The sequence below is a fragment of the Onychostoma macrolepis genome, chromosome 08, assembly GCF_012432095.1.
Source record: "Onychostoma macrolepis isolate SWU-2019 chromosome 08, ASM1243209v1, whole genome shotgun sequence".
In the NCBI taxonomy this organism is placed as follows: Eukaryota; Metazoa; Chordata; class Actinopteri; order Cypriniformes; family Cyprinidae; genus Onychostoma; species Onychostoma macrolepis.
Genome location: NC_081162.1, coordinates 16,233,935 through 16,257,631, shown reverse-complemented (window position 1 = coordinate 16,257,631; position 23,697 = coordinate 16,233,935). Strand labels below are relative to the sequence as shown.

Genomic DNA, 23,697 nt, shown 5'->3' with positions numbered 1-23,697 from the left:
AACCCACGCAAGCAAGATAATTCTGCAAGCAGCTGCAGCTTGCAATTCCAGGTTTTCAAACAGAGATGGCGACAAAGAGGCAAAATTTACGGACTGCAGATTTAATAACTGGAACAATTACTTGTGTTGTGTTTGTTGCCTCTTTGAGTTTGTTATTGGGTGTAGGCTATTTCTTTCCTTAAATATGTGGTTGTCATTAATGTTGGTTTATTGGATGTTACAGAATGCCTGTGGTTGAAAATCTTGTTTTAACAAGCATTTTGCACATTGCAAGATGTCGTCTTTTTCCAAGACTACTAGCTCAGAGCTACTAGCTCATCGCCAAAATTATGACTGTAACCCAATTTTATCAAGCAAATATGACTTTGAATTTTAAAAATGAATTTTAGTTTGTGCAGCAAGTCTAGAAGTAATCCATTTAGGATTTTGTGTCTTTCTTTCTTTTTTCTCATTAAAACAAACGATTTATGATTTCCTTAAATGTCTTTACACAATGCTCTGGCGCAGGAGACTTATGAAATCAGTATGACACATGCTGCTAATGTTCAACAGTATAGTGAGTGTCTGCCAAATCACTTATCCAAAATTATGTTAGATTAGATATGAGGTATTAGTTTAGACTAAAGCCTCCGTTATGGATTATCAGAGGTTGGGGTTTTATTAGAAACAGAAACTCATATCTCTTTGACCTTAGGTCAAATTGTTGTTGTGGTAGAGTTCAGACACTTTTTGTATTTGCCCTGTAATCAAATAAAAATGGGTTTCAGGATGTTGTTGGAAAAGAGTGTGAGTTTTTTTTTTTTATGCTTTTTCTCACCAAGGACCTTAAATAACTACAGGTGTTTTACTTGCTTTCAGTTGATACTTTGGCTCACTGTCTGAATCTAGAGACTGATTGGATTTCACATGTTCTCCTCTTTGAGGGGTTGTGATCTTAATGCTTTGACTCTTGATGATCTCAGCAGAACCAGAATTTCTCTGTATGGTTTTCACTGATATAATCAGAGGCTCTCATTGGCCAGAGAGAGAACGGAAAGAGGCTTCTTCTGGGAAAAGCTGACAGTTACAGGTGGGTTTTGTTGACTCTCCCTCTGACCTTCTTCCTGTTCTCCCGTTGTTTGATGGGAAATTGTTCATATCCGTTGGAGAAAACCAACCCTCGCAAAAACTCTGTGGGTCATGCATGATGCATAGCCAAAAATACAGAATATGAAGTTCCTTTAATTCATTTTTGCTCATGTTTGTCATCACGCCATTTTAGAGAAAACCTAACAGCTAAACAAAATAACAGTGAGTTTGAGAATAATATATAGTGAAGCTCACACATTCTCAGTGGTATTGTATGCGTGTCTGTGCGTTCCATAATACATTTGCAAGCCAAGTGAAGTCAAAATAACACATTCTGACTGCAAAATATTCGTAAGTTCCAGTACGCATCTGTGACTCTAGTACACATCTGTGACTCTAGAGTGAATGTAGTACACAGGTTTTGGATAGGGATATATTTCCATGGTATAGCTGCCAAAGCTAAGCAGTTATGCTGGAAAAACCACTGGAAAAGTTCAGAACAAATACGTAAGTCTCATGAGCAAACCAGGAACTAAATTAGAGTAAATCTCCAACAATATAATCATTGCAAACTCCCTGCGGAAGGCAAAAGATGAATACCGTGGGCATAAAACCAATCCCTCATATTTTACAGGTCTTTTAGGGAGTTTTGAATATAGAATCAAAATACAGACTGAATACATAAAAAATTAAAACACTAAAAGTGACAAGAATATCCTGTGTGCATGCTGCACCTAGCTGTGGTAATTTCCTCTTGTAAAGGAAGCATGTAGGTGTTCCACATGCATCTGTTGCATGTGACTGTCAGCTACATCAGATTGGGTGTTCAGAGGAAATCCTAGTGACTGTGCCCTGGGTGGGAAATTACACTTCACCCTTTACTGATACTCTTGTATCCTGTTCAACACCAAAGCAAACAGAAGCACCAAATACTACTGTAGAGCAGAGCTTCATCTCTCCAACTGTCCGTAAGTATTAATTATTTATTATGAGTAACAAAAATTTCAATAAAAACAGCATTACTAAATTCCATCTGTATGCATATGCACAAGCAGGAGAGAAAGATGTTGTAGAAAATCCTTAAATGGACATGATGTGGGCGTTTTATGCAAATTACCTTCATTTAAAATATTCATCATGGACCTGTTCAAAAATGATGCATGAAAACTTTTCCTGCCCAAACAAATACTATGAGTGAGGAACAATATTTCTTTCACTTGCTCATCCGAGCATGTATCGCCAATCGACTGGACCTATACATGTGACTTATGGCATAAATGTCCACCTTCTAAAGTACATCTATTCAATTCACAATGCAAAACATTTCAAAGCAGATTTACATAAAATGCATGTTTCAAATATTACAATCCAAGAAGCTAAGGTGACCGTGTCAAGGGAAAAAAATCAGCGATGAAGGATTGGAGAAAAACCTTGACAGTCTCTGAACTCATCAGTGGAAGCCCATCCTCTGGCAAAAGGTAATATCCAATGGCAATAATATATGGCTCTAAGGTCATACATGTCATGGTTATTTAATATAAGCAGGCCTAGTGGACTCAAATCAAAGGTTACTACCTCGCCGTCACAGAAAAGACATTTCAGAGTTTATTCCAAAATTTGTTTTAACTGACATAATTCAGTCATTTTAAATGTGTAACAAACATGCAAAAACTATTTGGTCTGAAGACTTGAAACAAATGCCTTTGATTTTTCATTAAGATTTGCTGCATTGTCAAAGACTGCAAAACAACTAGATCTGTGTCATTGCCGGAATGACCTCTCGTTTCCACAGAGCTGCCTGCATTCCCTAAACCCCTTCACCCAGATAGCTGCATACCTCGGTCGGCCGTCCCAAATCATTTTCTCCTTGTGAAAGCAAACAAGACCGATCGATTCATCCTCCCAGCAGGTAGAGGAGCCCTGCAGCATGCCTGTCAGTAAAATCGTGAGCATCTACAGGAGTGAGGGTTGAATAGGCTGTGTGAGACGTGTAGGCTTATGAGTGACTTGGGAAGGTGAAGGGTCTTGGGCTCCACTGGAGAACAGGGTGACCCCCACACAAAAGGCCAAACAGAGACATGGGGTTTGTTTTGCAGGCAGACACACACACACATACACACGTAAGAGAGGAATTTGAGAATGCCCTGATGTGAATGCTGTTCTTTAATCCTTTTTCCTGGTCACCCTGCTTCTTTTGTTGTGGGCCACCGAGGCTGTACTCTCAGGAATCTCAAGAATTTCCAAAGCGCTTTTTACCCTATTCCTGCATGGAGACACCGGGCACAATGACAGCACTGCCCTGTCTGTGTACAGGGTCAGATCCCCCTCAGTGTCTTTCTCTCTCTATCTGCCACCTCTTTCCGCTCTCTTACCCCTCAACTGTGATGTGCCAAAAACCTGTTAGCTATTGTGTTGGATATTGTAACAACATACAGAGAATAGCAAAATCACTGATATGGAGGGACAGTGATTACAGTATCAAGGGCAAATCAGACGCGCATTTAAGAATGTAACCAAATATTTAATAATGAGGGGGACAAAAGATCAAATTTTAGAAACATATTAATTAACCATTTGAATACTAATGAATGAGTCCCTCTCAAATTTTTAAGTGCTAGACTGACTAAATCAAAATCTAGTAAAGTAAAATACAAGCAGCTTTGTTATTGTTAATTGAAACTAAAACGGTTATTATTAGTTTTTGGTAAAAGAAATGAAGTTGAAATACAATAAAATATAGATATTAAATGAAAAACTTAGAACTATTGCCTTGGCAACTTACTGAACTAAAGTTGAAGTATTAAATTACTTAAACTGAAATAAAAATAAATGAAAGCTATTAAAATTAAACTAAATCAAAATGAAAATATAAAAATGAAAGCTAATTCAGAATATTAATAGTATATAAATAATACTAAATTAACATATAATTCAAGGGTTAGATTGACTAAAATGTTCAAATACAAGTTCTAGACCAAATGTTCCTACCTTTAATTTAAAAAAAAGAAAGCAAAAGCAAAACCCATCCTGTATCTTTGTATCTTTTACACCAGATGTAGCATGATGAAGTAATAATCTCTTCCATTTTTGTCCTAAAGAGTCAGGACACATTTTGTTGGTTGCTTGGTTTCTATTTCTGCATTGTTGCACTTAGCCCTGCCCATTGTTCAATATGATTGGTCTAAAATCCGCTCAACGTGTACATTAAACTATCTTCTAATTGGCTGAGATTGTATCACACCTCAGTTTCACATTCACTGTGGACAGACAATTGCTCAAATCACACCAGCACAGCTATAATATGACTGAGATGCACATCTGTTGTTTATAGTGACTTTTTCAGCTCAACCCATATGGCTCATGTAAAGCTACATTAAACACCAACATATAATCACAGTCAGAGGTAAAAACCCCAATAATGCAGCTTTGTCAGGCTGTTTTCAGAATAGTCCAAAGCAGTGCTCTAATAGAAACAACACAGAGTTAATATCGACATAATTTCAGACCAAATTAACTGGCTAAATGTTAAAATGGTAATCTTTTCCGAGTTCTATTCATTTCAACATATCTGCCCTTAGAAGATAAGACTATTATCACCAGAGTGTCAGAGCCGCTGACAGAAACCCGCTCTGTTTCACATCAGAGAGAATTAAATATGAGGCCTCACCCAGACTAGGAGGTTTATTATAACCCATGCAACCTGACACCAAGGGTAATAACTCTAAGTTAATAGGACTCAGTATTGGGAACTTCATGTACTAGCTTATAATTAATGATCCCCTCTTTGTAAGATTAACTAAGAGGCCTGGTTTATTAGCTGGATGACAATCCCTCATTCAGTGCCTCAATCAGGCAGCGGGGGCTCTGTGCAGTTGAGTGCTGGCAGGGAGCTGGTTAACACTGACACGGCTGGCTGGTTTTAATAGGGAGGTAGCGGAGAGAGGGCGAGGTACAGCACACAGCACAGCCGACACCTGCAAACACTTGACTGGACTCGTACAGAGAAGCAGCGCGTCTGACTCTGGAATACTAACGGATTTGCTCCTCATGATATTATGAAAGATGACAGTGCGACTGCAATTGGGAAAGTTTTTCTGAGCTCCGCGTTAATTCTCAAAGAGTGACCGGTTAATGAACGCAAGCTAGTACTTTAACTGCGCCGACTGGAAACTTTGGCAACTGAGAAAGAACGAAGAAACAACCTACAAGCCTGCAAACAAATGTACATTGACGCGTTTAGGTGTGTTTTGTGACTGTTTTGTTCGCATCGGACAGCTGCGTGCCACGGAATGTAACATCTTCCATCTTAAGTTACCTGGACAAGAAGTAAGTGGCTCTTTAAAGAAAGAAACATGTTTGGAACATTAAGTAGTGTGTTTGTTTGATTCGGTTTGTTGATTTGCTCATCTTTGAGTTCTTTGTTTACATTATCCTGTCACCCACAGGCTGTGTCTCAAACAGTGAGGTGCCTGACGAGAGCACTTTTGGGAAGCATTTTTGGGCATCATCACGCGTATATGATCCTCAAAAATGCAGCTGACACGGAAAATGCATATACTGTAAATATGAAAGGCTATAAAACGTTCTAGAAAACCTATAGGAACCCATTGAAAAGGGCCAGATTACTGAGGAAAATACAAAATGAATGGGACCTATAAGTTTTGAAGTGTCTCAAGTACCTTTTTTTTTTTTTACACATATACACATATACACATACATACATACATACATACACACACACATGTTTATATATATATATATATATATATATATATAAAACCAAGTCTTATCTTGGTGGGTTTCTCACAGCCATTGTCTCAGGCTCAGTGGTCCACAGGGTCCTGCGTCTTCATAGATGCCATGAGGTTCCCACATCAGCCTTCATTGTCCCCTTTACACCCACATGACAAAGTTGCTCAGGAATTATCAGTTTTCTGTTAAAACAAACTCAGCAGGCAACTTTAGAGAACCACGAGGTGACATTTTGAAATGCACATTATATGTTCACTGGACTAATTTATTATTCATTCACAACTCTACCTTAAAAAGTAATGCATTATGGATCTGAAGTTAAAAGCATAACAGATTAAAAATAACATCAGATATGGTCCCTAAAATTTGTAGGTTTCTAATCTTAAATTTTGCACATGTAGAATAATAGAGAGCATGAATTATGTATTATTTCCAGTAGTGCTTATTTTAATCTAGCTGAGAATTTTTTTGCAGTTGGTACACAGTTCAAGACAGCTCAGTAATCATAGAAGAGTCTAAAACTGTTGAATGTGTGGTTTATTTGGTCTTTTAATCAGTCCATTGATTGATTTTGTAAAGTGAACTTTGTCTGAAACACTGCCCTGGCTGTACAACATTTGGTGGTTTCTGGTGTCAAAAAGCGATGCTTGATGTGTGGGACACTCAAAATCCTGCACAAAACATGAAAAGGCTCTTAGTGGTTATGATTTTAAGGCTGTTTTGAAATTCACATCCTGCGCTTGTATCAGTTGAAATATAAAAAATGTATTTAATTTACGTCCTTGCTCAGCGAACTTGAGGATGATTTTTGATGCTATGACAGAGGAGATGAATAAGGAATTGATTAGCAACTCAGTTTATGTGCTCCTGGGTGTAAATACTGGTTAGATCCTTTAATGCACAACATGAAGGTATTTATGCAATTCTCTGTCTGTTACCTTGATGCTTATTAAATGCCTCTTCAGTGTTGTTATTCTGGCATATTTGTGTGCTGATTTTTTTATATATATATATATATATATGTTGCTCTAAAAGCTTCTGGCCTTGATATGAAGATGGACTGTTTTAGTGGTGTAGAATTTTCACCAACCTATTTGAAGTTATTCAAAACAAACCTGCTGCTTGAAAGACTTGACAGTGGAATTCTGGGATCCATGTGGATCGTATCTCATCAATTATTGAACAGTTATTGAGGCAGACGAGAAAAGAAGGTCTGAAATCGATTGAGAGGCATCTTGCCCTGAGGGGTTCACTGGATCTGCCTTTATTTTGGTATTGTTGACAGGCCTTAGTGAAATATTAATCTTGCCAATCATAGAATACACTATATACCGACTTGCCTAGAAGCTGTGCCATCCATACTAAAATCTCTTGCTTGTGCCATCATTTATTTATTTAAAAAAAAAAAAAAAACAGGGATTTTCTTTATATTGTTGACAAATTACACGAGTCGGTTAAATGCTTTTATTTATTGATGGAATTGTCATTTTTGAAGTTTTGCATTAGTATATTTAAGTTAATTGTAGAGAAATACAGTACACTGTAACCTCTGATTACATTAGAAAAAAAATATCAAACCACAGATGCTATTTTTTGTGATTTACATTTTCATGCATGTATGAAGTTCTTCTGAAGTTCACTCAGGTGTTCTAGCATATCCACATATGCAATTCATCACATTGTCATCATTTCAGAACTACAAAGTGTCCAAATACTTTGTCTTAATTTCAAACACTATATGTCTTGTTTTATTAATTAAAAACCGTTCTAAAAGTTCTCTAAAAATGCCACTAGGTTTGATGCTTCATTTAATGCAATGACATGTTACGCTTTTTTGAGGCTGCTAGTCTTCAAATGTTTTGCTTCCAAGTTTATCCTTTCTTAATAATTTTTTCGTTTCCCTTGTCATGAGGATGATGATAAAAGACTGAAGTAAATATTCTAAATTGGTCACTTTGTTCTATTCTGAGCGTTCCTTGAAGACATTATGAGGTCATGTTTGGGAAGAGAGTATGTGAGAACTCAGAACTGATGTCTTTGTGATTAACGCACTCTGAACATTAAGAAGAGAATCTTTTTATATAAACAGCCCCTGAAAGACACATAAATATTCACACTGATACTCTTCCAGGCGTATTTCAAAGAATCCAGAGATGGATAATTAATACCTGTACAAACCTGTTGACATAATGTTTCGAGCATAATAGGGAGCATTTGTCACGAGAACAAAAATAGTCTTTTCATCAGCTATAATTTGCAAACAATTTATTGGATGTCAATTGTCAATGTTTGGATGTCTGCCTTTCTTACATTTTTAAATGTTTTTAGACCAGAAGTTCACACAGCCTTACTAGTTTAAATCCCAAACCCCCGACAGCCTTTCTAATGAAAGTATTTTAATGGATATTCTAATCTCTTCCTTTAACTTATGAATATTAAAGCTTTTATCCCTCTCCCCGTTTTGTGTTAATTCAGGGAAACGATCTTTAGCTCAACTTGTTTTTTTTTGCTCATTTCGACATTCATGTAGCTTTTTTGTTAACTACGTAAATGACACACTTAAATTCCCATTTGTCACAAGTGCCTCTCTCTCTCCCACACACAAACATAGAGAGAGATGCACTCATGTATACACTTCTCACTCTCTACACATACAACAAGCCTCTTGAGACGGTTGTCATGACAGCGTCAGTGGTGCTGGGGGGTCAGAGTGGGGTCAGACCGGACTCTAGGGGTTGGTGGAAGGGGGAATCTGGGGCATAAGTGATAATTTAGTGATGTCATTGTGGATATGGGGAGGCGTCCACCTTACGAACAGTGGGTTTTTGCACATCACATATTCTCGATGTTCTTTAATGCATCTGTTCAGGCTTCAAAGCAGAAGCACCTGACATGATTTCAGAATGCTTACCCCCATCAACCCCATCCCGGTCCTGGTGCCACATTTACGGAGAAAGGCACAATGCAGGGGCGTCAATAACAGTGAGCAAGAGTGCCTAATCCCTGCAGCTGTCAGCCCTGGGAGTATTAAGCCTCCATTCTGAAGATTCTTGGGTCTTTGCCAATCAAAGACCAACAGTAGTTGCTGCGAGAGTCCGCTGATGACCAAACAATCTATTCTCTGGCTGGAGAGGACAGTGGATACAAAGAAAAATGAAGTCATCACATCAGAAGGGCAAGAAAAGGCTTGGAGAAAAAAAAAGATGCAGGGTGTTCATCAGTCCAGTGATGCTACACTAATGTCACACTGTAGTGTCTGGTTGTTCTCAGACTATCTGGAAAATGTGACGGTATGACAAAACAATAAAAATAAATGTTGAGTCAAGTGTTGAATGAGGGATGCCAGGAATAGCAAACGGAAACTTGTTAACCTAGAGATTTTAACCCTTTCTTTTCTTTGACTACTTACCATATGTAAGATGATCTCAACTGTTGCTCAGTTGGTTGTACTTTAGGTCTGAATGGGGTTGTGAACTATTGCGAAGTATATCGTTACCATATCTTTTTTTTTTTTACTTTATTGGTTATCATATATTTAATTGTGCATGCTTATTTTTTTCATTTAGAATTATGTGATTTAAGTACAAAATAAATATAACGATTACAAAGGGGGTTATATCTGAATTTTTTCTCACACATACAGATTTGATTGATTTTTATTAATTTTTTTCTAAATTGCATTGACTGCTCTAAGATATGAGACGATGCTTCAGGATTTTAGAACACAGAATAGGACACATGTTTATTCGATAATTGTTTTATTGGGGTTATATATATATATATATATATATATATATATATATATATATATATAATATATATTAACTGTTTGTTTTTTTTCAAGGCATTGTTAGATTTCAGTATTTCCTGTCATATGCAAAGATTTATTTTAAAAAAACAACATCAAAGCTATAAAACTATATCTTTTTATGATTTTAAATCTGTATTTGACCTCAGAATGATCTCAAAGTAAGTCTGTTTTTGTGGTGGCTATGCTTTAAAATTTAAATATTATAATCTTTATTCAAGTGAGGAAGGATTTCAAAGTCTGACAGTAATCAGTTTTGAGCACTATACTGTAAGGTTAACCCTGGCTGGTTTACATGTTTGAAAATGATTTACAGTTGAAAACTTTTACAAAAGTAATCAAAAAGTAATCAAATGTAATCGGTTACATTACTTTAATAAAGTAATTGAAATAGTTACACTATTACATTTTAAATAGAGTAACTTGTAATCTGTAACCTATTACTTTCCCAAAGTAGCCTAACACTCAATTGAAGTACATGTTTAAAAAGAATAATAATTTAATAATATGACTTAAATGGAATCTTAAACAAATGTCAAAATAAATATAATTTTTATACTGTACAGTTTAAAGTTGTAGCATTTAAATATACAATTATTATTTATAAAAATGTAATTGATGAATATTTTATTGGCTTTGTCTGTTTATGTGCATGTATTGATAAGCCAATAAATTGTCAAAAAATAGCAGACATTATATAATATTAAAACTTTTATATTTATACTATAAAACTTTGTCTGTAATTAAATAAAATTGCCTAAATAAAACTACATTTCCTGTACTGAACACAATTTGTTTTGTGCAGTTGATTATTGGCTGCTAAATCTGCATTTTTTCTAAAATTAGCATATTTTTTGCATATATACAGTTAAGTGCAATATTAATATTTATAATTTTTGTTTACTTTTGTATGATGTTTTGGATTATCATTTGATCTCCAATGTAAAATCTTTGTCCTTAAGCAAAGTCAAATCTAAACAAATCAAAATGCCATTTGAAACCAAGAACTAATGGATTAAATCTCCTTTATTCTTTTGATGCAGTGCATAACAACAGTGCATCCTATCATGAGGTCTCCTGATGCTGGAAAACAGCTGTCAGCTATGAATAGCAGAGGCCATGCTGGTGGGGTAATTGTAGAGGAATTCAGTGTTTATCATGTAAATAAAAGAAGAGAGGCCATCGAAACAGGTGTTGGTATGCACCAGGAGGGCCATGTGCTGTTCGCCCCGCTCTGCGTAAAGTCTCACTAATGCTCCTGCTCTCAATTTGTAACATTACAACACACAAGCACCACTTTCAGGGATCTGGTTTTGCCAGAGGGGAGGGGAGCATTGTGATAGGGATTAGAAAAAGAGACGGGCAGTGTTCATGTGTGCGTATTTATGTGTGCACGGGTGGCTTGAGAATGATGGAGTGCATTAATATTGCGTGATGCAAAAGCGCCATGCATTTTTTTGTTATTTCTAAATTAGTGCCTCATTATTTCCCCATTCGCAATAACCTATCATATGTACCAGGCTGCTCTCTCTTTTTGTATGAGGAAATAGTTGTTGCGTGTTGCTTGGTGACTGCACAACACCGCTGACGTGTGAAGGTGAAAATGTCCCTGTGGTTTGTGGGTAGCGGTCACTTCAAAGACCCGCAGATAAGATGTTCGGAGCTTAGCGGCCTTTGAAGACAGGAGCTGAATCCGGTCCTTAAGGGTGGTGAAGCTTAGCCAATGACTCCAAAGCTGTCTGCTCCGCCCGGTTTAAATGCACGGTACTGGACCTTCATGTAGGGGGCAGCCAACATTAGAGCTGGAGAAGGGCCACAATTCCCTCAACAGTGGCACGCACTTAGCTCCCTGACACTAGAGAGCATATGTGCATTTGTGAAAACCTTCCCTCACTTGCTAAGCGCACGACATGAACTTACTTTAGACCTGGCCCTGAGAAAGCCAATCTGTTATGCCGCTTGCCAGTATACTTCAGGACTGGCTGTCAGCCATTTTTGCAAAAACAGGCATCAAAGGCTACAATGGGCAGGTCTGTATGTGTGTGTGTGTGTGTGTGTATATATATATATAACTATGAAAAGTCAGTAAAAATAGGGCCCGGTATACTGTGTTAATAATATGAAGGAATTTTTATATTTATTTTTCACGTGTTTTACTTTATTTTAAATTACACATAAAATTGAGTTGTGTTTTAGGGTTAATGGAAACATTTGTCAAATTAATGGGTAATGGTTTGGCATAAAACTACCAGTACATTTTCATTTTTTTCTTACAGTGTATAGTAAAAAAGATTTTTTTATTTATTTTAAATATATATACTGTATATAAAAGATTTGAAGATATATTTGTAAGGCTTGTCTGAACATCTGCTTTTGAAAAGTGTGAATGATAATATAAAAAAACAAGATATTTTCAATTTAACCTGTGTTTGTCCGTTTGTGCTTCAATTTCAAAAGATTATTGCTCAAATGTATTAAAGCACAAATAATTACAAAGAAACAGCAAGTAATGTATCAATTAAACATGACATTAAGTAGAAAAACAAACAGTAATCTCTTGTAAAGCATGTTCCAAGAACCTACACTGTTAAAAAAAAGTTGTAAATAAAGATTGGAGTATGTTTTACAAGGAAATACTATTTCAGTTTTTTTACTTAAAATGTAATGCTTAATTCAGTGTGTTATTTGCCATGTCTTGTGTATTGTGATATTTGCTATTCATTTCTGAGTGTCTATACCAGATTTTTTTCAGTGTTTAAGCTGCTGGCCTGGTTTGCTGGTTTAAGGGTGTTTTAGGCTCTTGTCTGACTGGAAGACCAGCTAGTGGCCCGCTAAACTAGTGAAAACCACCATTTTTTTTCAGCAGGAAGAAAGTAAAACGTAACCGTAAAGTCTGAGTTCCTGGTAAATGATTATTGTATTTTTTTTCTCTGGTGGATGTTGAAATATGACCCTCTTGACCCCTTTGTACACTTGTTAGTCCCTTGGGGCTGTTTTCCGAGTCAGTGGCAGCTCTATTGCTGAACTAATGCGTCACGCTAATGAGTGCTAACATTGACAGCAGACCGCATTAGCCCCACCCAGCCTGCGTTCTGAGAGGTGATAGGGTTGACTGCTTCACCTTTTCTTCTCCACCTCAGTGGTTTAATTGCTTGGGCTAAAGCTCTTGTTACTTTCCTCTCTTTCTTTCCCATTTTTCTGTTGTTTATTCAGATTTGCTAAATGAAAAGTGGTCACAAAATCTTCAGAGGCCTTGAGGCAATAGAAGGTTTTGGGTGCAGAATATGCTTTTGATTCTCACTTTCTTCACAGTAGAATGAAATTTAGCCTGAGGATTTGGAGGGGATTTCAGAGATTTGGAGTTTCTAGTTCGGCTTGTCATGTAGCCGTATATCTTGAGTGGTGTCATATGGAGTGGTTTATCTACATGCATGCTTTACTTTAGATCTATTATGTTGTTTTACCCTATGACAGTTTTTTTTTAAATGGTATTTTGGCCTTAAAAATGCACTTGACTTTGGGAAAGGAGCAAACTGATACTGATTGGTTCATGAAACTGCTAATTAATTCAACATAGACTCATTGGAAAAGTGTGCCTCAAAATTCCAAACAAACACACACATACATATGCATGTACAACATACAGTATACAACACAATTCACTGCAGTTTCCAGTTGAAATTAACACTAGTGGAATTAAAACAACTTTTATTCCTTTTCCCACAAATTGTAATAGGGCAGTGGGAAATTATTGATTAATAAACACTTATTTTCATGTGTTTCTTTGCACAACAGTTTTGATTTGTAAACTATTGTTTAATGTTTGCATTCAGGGTCGTAACCATCATTTCAGAAATGAGTGGGATGGAATATCAAGCTTCAAGAATATCAATATCAAATTTATTTAATTGATGCGTTTTATTTTTACAATGTAAAAAAATATCAGTGTAATCTGGCATTTCTAAAGGCCTGTTTATCTCCTCTCACTTGTGAAGTTTTATTTTGTTTGTTGTGCATCATCATGTTTTCTGTTTAGCCCTTACAAAAAAAAAAAAAAAAAATCTGAATTAAACCTCAACCATCACCATTTTCAGTTTAATTTGTAATATGTTACAAAAGAGTTATGGTTCATCTGTTTCTGAGAAAATTGCAAATTGTTTTTAGGATCACTCAATGGACATTTTACTTTGAAAAAAGAAGTAACGTAATATAACTTTTTTTTTCAAATGAGGCTGGGTTGAGTTAAATCACATAAGGAGGTCACTTTATAGTTGTATTGAGTTTTTATATGGATTGGTTTTATACATTCTTTTCTTGTTTAGTCATTGGCCTATTTATTTAATGACTAGAGTGAACAAAACCTCAGAGAAGATATGCACAAACTCACAAAATTATTATTCTTTGCAGATGCAACTCATTGTCAGACAGTAACCGCTCCAGGCTAAAATGCAGGACGTCAACAATAGTCTCTGATCGTACCCCTCTGATTTCTCCCCATGGGCCGTTCCCAATATGCCTCTGGAGATCAGGTGGCCCAGATAAACATATGCAATCTGTCACTGCCCACGACTGATAGACAAAAGAGTCACCCTCATGCAGTTTTCCATCCATTTACCAGAAATAAACCATCTAATATCATGTAGAAAACTAGTTTTATGGATGAAAAAAATGACTAATGGAAAATTAACCACATCCTTGAAAAAACTGAGTAAATCAAGTGAAATCAAACGAAAGTGAACAGCATCTCAGCCCTTGATTTTTGAGGAGCTCATGTTTCTGGTTTTCTTGGCATGCAGGGTTTAGCCTGATCATCCATCTTTAGTGATGCTGTCATTGTGTTTTGTGTGTCTTTGGTTAAAGGTTGCTGGCCGCTGTGGTTTAAAAGCACAGTGTGAGTCTCAGTTGAAGCTCTCAGTTAATTGTGACTGTTTTTGTAGTGAGTTATAGGGTTCTAGGCCTCTTCATCACACGGGAAGCCAACAGTAATCCAACCCACAGAAACAGGAATGGTTTTCCTGGTTTCATTAATCTAGTGACTTGTGCACAAGAAATTTAAGATGGAGAACCCTTAAGTCATTTTCGGGTATGAAACAAACATAGATAAAACAAAACAAATGAAGATTATCAGGTTTTTTAAGCCATTTAAAATGCTCCAACCGAATGTTTGGTGTACATAAGCATTAAAAAGATTACATCAAAGGACAAAGATGTCAAAGAGGAGACTGGACAGACGTGTAAGGACGAGTCTTCTGTCACTGCGAGACTGATGAGGACCAACAGGTCTTTGAATTGAGAAATGGCCTGTCTTTTGTGGAGGAATGTGTGGCACAGGGTTATCAGCTCTAGACGATCCCTCAGAGCTCAGAAATGGCCTTGCACTTGATTCTGAAGTTTCTCAGATCCGTTTTACTGACTAGATGAGCTGTTGGAAATGCACCCTTGAAATTCTTAGCCGTATAGTTTGATTTAAAAACAACCGATTCACAGAGATTTAACATTCTTTTAAATAATGGGGGACATGCAGGGTGTTGGTCATGTGATCAATCATGTCTCGCTTTATTCCTTGGGGCTCCCCTGCTAAAAGTCTTTCTTTGTTGGAGGCCTATTGAAGAGGTCTGTGTATTTTTCTTTACTGCAATTAATGACTTACAAACTCTCTTTTAAAAGTTTTAAATCTAGATTCAAAATGACCTCTAAATATCGTCATCTCCTCAAAAGCTTGAGGTTTGAGAAGCATTTTCTTATTTGTCAATTAGAGCTGCTCTAAAGGGTCCTGTGAGTGAAAATGCAGACATTGGTTCAGCAGGAGGGAGCCACTGCAGTTGAATCATTGCGGGAAAGTCTCCCAGAATCCTTTGTGTCAAGTCGCCCCATGACCTACTGTTTCCACATACCCAGGCTTCTTAATGGTAAATGCGCTGCGCTATTGGTTTTCTGTATTCATGCCTGCTGCATGGAAACTAATTTCCACTTGAAGAGGAGCTCAGCTGGAGAGAGAAAAATAGAGTGTTAGAGACTGGGACAGAAATGAGAGAGTCTTTGCCAAATTATATTTTTATTCAGGTTATTTTTCTGTTTTATACTATTTTCATTAAAGAACCACCAAAAATTAAGATTTGTTTATTTTAATTGCTTTTAAAATTTCAATCCATTTGGAATACACATTTTTAGCATAAACATACTAATAAACTTAATTTGATGCATCAGTCATACATAAATGAAACATGAATGAGATTTTTGCAATGGTATTAATGCACTGCATATATTTTAAAGGCACAGTAAACAGGTTTATATATTTATCATTAATAATCCAATTTATTTAATTTTCAGTTCAACAGGAAGCTATCAAACCATGTTCCTACTTTTTAACAGATTAAATGTATTTGTTTTCACATGCCATGATTCATTTTTTTGGGTGTACTCGTTATTACTCATAATTTACTGTTGATTCATATCTGTATGTTTTTTTTAAACAGTGGCTCACAAAAACAGTTTTGAAGAATCTATTCACACTTTCCTCCATACCACAAGCATGACACACTATAGGAATACCATTGAAAAATAATGTAAAAAATTACTACATACTTCTGAAACCATGCAATAGCTTTGTGTTAATTCATTTAAATTAAATTGAATTTGAATTGCATTTATTTATGGTGCTCTTTTATTTCTAGTGTTTTTGTTTCATTTAGTTCCACTGAAAAGGGTGTGTACACGATGACAATTTCGATTTGTATAGTTAATTTTCCATTGAAAGAAGTTGATTCAGTAATATTATGAATAAGCATGCATGACACCTTTAAATCAACTTTAAATCCATATCTAGATAATGTGTTTTTCAGACCTGCAATTCATCCTCGCTGCTGTCTGTTTATATATTTACCCTCTGCTGCTCATTTTATTGCCTCACCCTTGTCCTTGACCTGTGTTTATTCTCAGATTCACTCAGTTTCCTCTCTGTTTTATAAGAACCTCATCATTCTGTCGCTCTGTGTGCAGGTGTGGCTCACTTGCGCGCGCGCACACACACACACAGTGATAATGACACCCCTGTAGCCACTTGAGGCATATAATTAGAGAGCAGACATGTGCTGACTCTTAACGATAGGTATTCTCCAGGCTACGGGACTCACCCATGACTGCACCCTCACATTTACAGTGCATCTCAAAATAAAAGATGCACTCCCTCAAGTTCAGAAATAAAAGCATGATGCAGATTGTTTTGAACTGTACTGCCAAGTGCGCCGTTAACAAACAGAGAAGTCAAAGTGGTGTATTATTACAGTTAATCAGTGCTGGGTTACTAAAATAGTGGCACTACTAATTTAACTACAATTTTCAGTAGCGTGACTGTAGTTGTTTTCAAAATAGTGTAGCTGTTCATGTAACCAAATATTTTGTTCCAAAGCGAGCTGCACAAGCATTTTGGAAGTCTGATTCAATGAACCACTTAAAAATCTTTAAAATGACTCATTTGAAAATATTTATTCATTACATTTTTAAAATGTGTGTTGTCAAATGCTTTATTTATATATATATATATATATTATTATTTTTTTTTTTTTTTTTTACTTTTTTGTTTCTCTTTATTGGTGGTATAGTGTAAATTGAATTGTTTAAATGCTATTCGGTCATTCAAATCGAGATTCATTTATATATGATACTTTTTATAACTACATGTAATTTGACAAGATGCAGTTTCAAAGTAGCTTCTTCAACACAGCAGCTATTGAAGTTGTTATATTTCAGTATTTGTTAATGGTCTTCTTTTGTAATGTGTAGGGTATATTTACATGTTAACAAGACAAGTGAGCCAAAAGGAAGCAAAGCAGACATAATGTGGGAGCGCTCGGCCTCTCCTGTCTGTCTGGATCTGTAAGATAAATTTGACACGATGACAATAATGTGTTTGTGCCAGGTTTTAATCTTCTGAAATATTCACAGACTGGTCATTCCCTCTGGTGCCTTTCAAGAGTAACAGACAGTGGAGAATTCAGCAATGCTATTGTTTTATGAATCTCACATATTAGTTTTGCTAAAAGCTGACTGTAATAAAACAAAATTGGGCCAATTGGTCTGCTTCGACTCTGAAAGCATTTCTGGTCTCTAGATCAAATTAATGATACTGTAGCACATTTATCATAGATAAAGAGCGCTGTCTTTTGGCTATTGTTCCTCTGTCATTTTTCATCACTTGGAAGAGTGTCATTTATCCTGGAAGAGGGCCAAAGTACAGCACTTCATAGCGTGTTACAAAATGACCTCAGTGAAGAGGCAGTTAGTGGTAGAACCACAACAAACCTGTTAAATACCAGCAAAGTGTACTTTTGTGGTGACACTAATTATTTTACAGGATTATTCCAGGTTCAGGTTTTTTTTGTACTTGTCCCTCTTTTTTTATATAGCCACCAGACGTAAACAATATGTGTTAACATGATTTTAGAGAAAATCTCCAGTTTAGTGTCACATGATCTTTCAGAAATCATTCTAATAGTAAAAGAATAGTGAGTGCTTATAAAATAGTAAGCTTCACATTTCTGCTTTTAAATTCTCTAAAAATTGGTCCCATTTTCTTCCATTGTGTTTCATAGTTAAAGGGACAGTTCACCCAAAATGAAAATTGTCATTAATGACTCACCCTCATGTCGTTCCAAACCCGTAAGACCTTCGTTCATCTTCGGAACACAAATTAAGATATTTTTGATGAAATCCGAGAGCTTTCTGACCCTGCATAGACAGCAAGGGTCCTACCACGATTAAGGTCCAGAAACGTACCAAGGACATCGACAAAATAGTCCATGTGACATCAGTGGTTCAACAGTAATTTTATGAAGCTACGGGAATACTAAAATTTGTTTTCTTTGCACACAAAAGTATTCTCATAGCAAAAATATCTTTGTGTCCCGAAGATGAACGAAGGTCTTACGGGTTTGGAACGACATTTAATTTTTGGGTGAATTATCCCTTTAACTTTTATGGCAATCTACATTGCTGTTGATTTAACTTGTATTGAACATGGAATATTCATTTGAAAACAAATATATTGTGCCTCGCTGTCAGCTCCACTTTAAATTGAGTTAAAGTAACTGGCATATTGTACATATAAATCAGCATTGTTCTGAGCTCAACATCTTTGAGCAGTCTCATTATAAAACCTGCTAGCAAGTGTTTGCGTTCCTGTTATGGTTATCCCTCATTAAGCATGTAAATCTGTGTACACAGCTTGCATAGATACGTGCCCGCCATGTTTAGCACCTCAGAACAGGGTGATTTTCTGCAGATACGGAGGCTCACAGTAGGGTTGCCGTTCCCTGCCGGCCGGGACTAAGAGTTTAAGATTTAAAGCAAGACTGTGTGACATGGATTTGCCGTAGCTGGAAGGATTTGGCAGACGTACTTAAGAAACCATTGCTCTCTGACTGCATAGTTTTCTAATCTCTTTTGGGCGCACGTCCCCTCTGCAGAAAGACTTGCTGCCCTCTCCCACACAGTCTAACACTGTTTTCATGGAAAAGGCCAGTTGGCTTCAGATATTTGTCTTTTTTTGTCTCTAGATAAAAAGCTAAAAACAAAACTAGGTTGTGTACCTATGGATAATTCGAGGTGTCGTGTTTAAATAGCTCAACGTTGTGGTTTAACTGGCCTGCCCTTGGGAAGGTGTTTATAGTCCTCACGGTGGATGGCTGTAAATGCTTTGAGAAAAGACAAAGAAACTTACAGCCCTGTGTTACTGTGTGGAAACATTTCAGTAGTCAAATATTAAAAAGCCAACCGACACCTTTAGTATTTTGTTTTCTTTTCTCTGCAGGGCCTCTTTATTAAAGGGTAGGACTTTTCTCAGATTTTCAGTGACCTGTAAACAGGCCTAAATTCGAGGCCGGGCTTTTTAGGGTGGGTGCTTCTATGCTAACAAGACATGAGCATTGTTGAAATCGCTCTTGTTTTATGAGCCACATTTATGGAAACAAATTGGAACTACTCATAAAATGTATACAGTTGCTGTCAGTTACCAATGAATGAACTTGCTAGTGATGTAACGCATGAACTGAATGTGTCTGTCTCTCTCACGCTTGCAGATCTCGGTGGGTTAACTGCTGCTGTCATTATCATGATCACGATGCAAACCCTGCTCCTCATCCTGAGCTTATGTGTCTGGGGTTGTCATGGCAATGCCCGCACAACACCCCGAGTGCACCTGTCATATAAAGGTGAGAAATGTGCAATTTTTCCCCCTGTTTTTTAAAACATGCACACACACATTTTTATTTGTTTGTGTATTCTGTTACCAATACTTTACTGGTCTGGTATATAACACAACAGGCCATATTTACTATGCATTTTTCCATTGTTGGTAATAAAGTGAGCCACTGAGATGATCCTAATTATTAGACCTCATCTCATTATCACATTAAAATCCTTAAAAACACCTGAAAATAACTGCGTCTGACAAAGTACAACCATTCAGGCAGAAATGCGAAACATTTAGCAAATGGAGTTTTTTTTTTTTTTTCTGGATACTGCGTATGAAGGAAATTTAAGTGTCATTTGACTTTGGAAATTTAAAAATGGAATTTGACTTGGAAGTGTCAAGTTAATTAATGAAATCATGGAAATTATATATTCAGTTCTTGAAATTTCTTGAATTACAAAAATTGATTATTTAAAAAAATCTTTTTTAGTTATTTCATAATACCATAATACTCCTAGTTTCTGTAAATAAAATGTTTGAAAACAAGCTGCTTTGTTATTATAGCAAAATAACAAGTTCCCTTCTAAAAAAGAAAATGTTCATCTTCATATTTTTCCAAACCTGTATGACTTCTGTGGAACACTAAACATATTTTGAAGAATGTTTCAACCGTTTTGTTAATGTAATGAAAGTGAAAAGGGTTTAAGACAACATTGGACCCCATTGGCTTTCATTGTCTGGACACAACAAAAAAAAATATTTTGTGAAGAAAGTCACGCAGGTTTGAAACCATTCATTTGAAGGGCTTTTTTAAGTTTTTTAGAAAGTCTGTGGAATGTAGTTATCATGCTTTGTGGAGCTTCTGAGCACTTTCTGTCATCAGTGGCTTTTTAACGCCTCTCTTTTCTTACTGTTCCTCATGTCACACTCTTTCTCACTTTCTCGCTTCCTGTCTTCCTGTGTATGTTTTGAATCTGGCACCAGCATGCCTCATCTCCCAATTAATGCCCCAGAGAGGGGACTACCCATCATCCCCTCTGCAGGGGGATGTGTCACGGCGGGGCACAAAGAGATGCAAGCAGAGCGAGGCAGATGTTTGAAGTTTAAAAGTCAAATCTCGAACACAAAAGCATTAGCATTTTTTTCCCATTCAGCTTGCAAGCGGCGGTCAAATACCAGGCATGAAAAGATACAGTGGCGTTGTTGAAGAGATATTGTTTTATATAATGAAAGACACTAGGCACAGCTGCATGCAGACACATTTATAATACTATTTTGCCCATCCGTCTGACAGAAGCACAGCAGCACAACAGGTCAGAGTCTGACATGAATTTGCTCTCAGTTCTCAGAAACTGTCACACACAAAACCCAGCAGGTACCTCTGCAGTGGAGCCCCATTACTTTGTATAATCCATCAGAAAATATTCTCACACACACACACACACACACACACACACACTTACAGTCTCCTCCGCAATGTATATTTAGTACACAACCTGGTTGCATGTGTCAATTCGGCAAGCTGAGACATGGTTCTTCATGACACCCTACTGTCAGGATGCTGGGCTTTCCTAACAGTGTCCTGACCAGATGCGACGCAACAATATTCCAAAGACAATTTTTCAGACCACACTGAAAATGAAAATGCTGTGCAAGGATTTTGTTCGCAAAGCATCTCAAAGCTGAACACATACTTTTATGACCTGATATGTCTCCATGCAACGTACTTTTTATGGATTTCCTTGTAAAAATTGAGGAATTGTTTGTGAAATTACACAATCAGTCTTTCGATGTTTATTTGTACACTTTTAACAAAGCAAACCCTTTGAACATTTATTTATACACTTTTAACAAAAAATAATATATATATTATATATTAATAAATTATAAATATTATACATATACAGGTGCTGGTCATATAATTAGAATATCATCAAAAAGTTGATTTATTTCACTAATTCCATTCAAAAAGTGAAACTTGTATATTATATTCATTCATTACACACAGACTGATATATTTCAAATGTTTATTTCTTTTAATTTTGATGATTAGAGCTTACAGCTCATGAAAGTCAAAAATCAGTATCTCAAAATATTAGAATATTTACATTTGAGTTTGAATAAATGACCATCCCTACAGTATAAATTCTGGGTATCTCTTGTTCTTTGAAACCACAATAATGGGGAAGACTGCTGACTTGGCAATGATCCAGAAGACGAACATTGACACCCTCCACAAAGAGGGTAAGTCACAGAGGGTCATTACTGAAAGGTGTGGCTGTTTACAGAGTGCTGTATCAAAGCATATTAAATGCAAAGTTGACTGGAAGGAAGAATTTGGGTAGGAAAAGGTGCACAAGCAACAGGGATGACCGCAAGCTTGAGAATACAGTCAAGCAAAGCCCATTCAAACACTTGGGAGAGCTTCACAAGAAGTGAACTGAAGCTGGAGTCAGTGCATCAAGAGTCACCACGCTCAGACGTCTTCAGGAAAAGGGCTACCAAGCCACTTCTGAAGCAGAGACAACGTCAGAAGCATCTTAACTGGGCTGTGGAGAAAAAGAACTGGACTGTTGCTCAGTGGTCCAAAGTCCTCTTTTCAGATGAAAGTAAATTTTACATTTCATTTGGAAATCAAGGTCCCAGAGTCTGGAGGAAGAGTGGAGAGGCACAGAATCCATGTTGCTTGAAGTCCAGTGTGAAGTTCCCACAGTCAGTGATGATTTGGGCTGCCATGTCATCTGCTGGTGTTGGTCCACTGTGTTTTCTGATGTCCACAGTCAACGCAGCCATCTACCAGGAAATTTTAGAGCACTTCATGCTTCCTTCTGTTGATAAGCTTTATGGAGATGCTGATTTAATTTTCCAGCAGGACTTGGCACCTGCCCACACTGCCAAAGGTACCAAAAGCTGGTTCAATGACCATAGTGTTACTGTGCTTGATTGGCCAGCAAACTCGCCTGACCTGAAGCCCATAGAGAACCTGTGGGGTATTGTCAAGAGAAAGATGAGAGACACCAGACCCAACCATGCAGATGAGCTGAAGGCCACTATCAGGGCAACCTGGGCTCTCATAACACCTGAGGAGTGCCACAGACTGATCGACTCCATGCCACGCCGCATTGAGGCAGTAATTCAGGCAAAAGGAGCCCCAACTAAGTATTGAGTGCTGTTGAGATACTTTTCAGTTGGCCAAGATTTCTAAAAATCCTTTCTTTGTATTGGTCTTAAGTAATATTCTAATATTTTGAGATACTGATTTTTGACTTTCATGAGCTGTAAGCTCTAATCATCAAAATTAAAAGAAATAAACATTTGAAATATATCAGTCTGTGTGTAATGAATGAATATAATATACAAGTTTCACTTTTTGAATGGAATTAGTGAAATAAATCAACTTTTTGATGATATTCTAATTATATGACCAGCACCTGTATATATTTCATTCATTTTTTTATAGATTTTTTCATAAATTTGTATATTGTTTTCTTAAAAAAAATATATATATATATTACACACAGAATGAAAAGATTTAAGCAGAAAAATATAGATACTATTAAGAAAAGAAAATACACAAACAAACATACATGCATACAGTGGGGAAAAAAATTATTTGATCCCCTGCTGATTTTGTACGTTTGACCATTGCATTGACAGAGAAATGATCAGTCTATAATTTTAATGGTAGATTTATTTAACCCTCTGGTTGTGTTCGGGTCAAATTGACCCGAAGAAGATTTTTCTTTTTTCCGAAAATACTAGTTAACGTTATCGCATTGGACTCAAACTTACTGACTTTGTTCACATAGGGTATAAGTTCTTCTCATAATTTTTTTTAGAATATTCGTCATTTTTTGTGGGTTTTATTTCACCTAGTAAC

At 36.6% G+C, this 23,697-nt stretch overlaps 1 protein-coding gene across 2 annotated transcripts in view; it reads left to right on the top strand.

Annotated features, from left to right (window-relative positions):
- Positions 1–4,954: 4,954 nt before the first annotated feature.
- Positions 4,955–23,697, top strand: part of sema3gb (sema domain, immunoglobulin domain (Ig), short basic domain, secreted, (semaphorin) 3Gb) — a 45,727-nt gene continuing 26,984 nt past the window's right edge. For both annotated transcript variants that reach the window (XM_058784587.1, XM_058784586.1), the window contains exons 1-2: positions 4,955–5,394; positions 19,705–19,836. In XM_058784587.1, the coding sequence (XP_058640570.1) occupies positions 19,737–19,836 (100 nt within the window). In that variant the 5' untranslated portion in view covers positions 4,955–5,394; positions 19,705–19,736. The remainder of the gene's footprint in view (positions 5,395–19,704; positions 19,837–23,697) is intronic.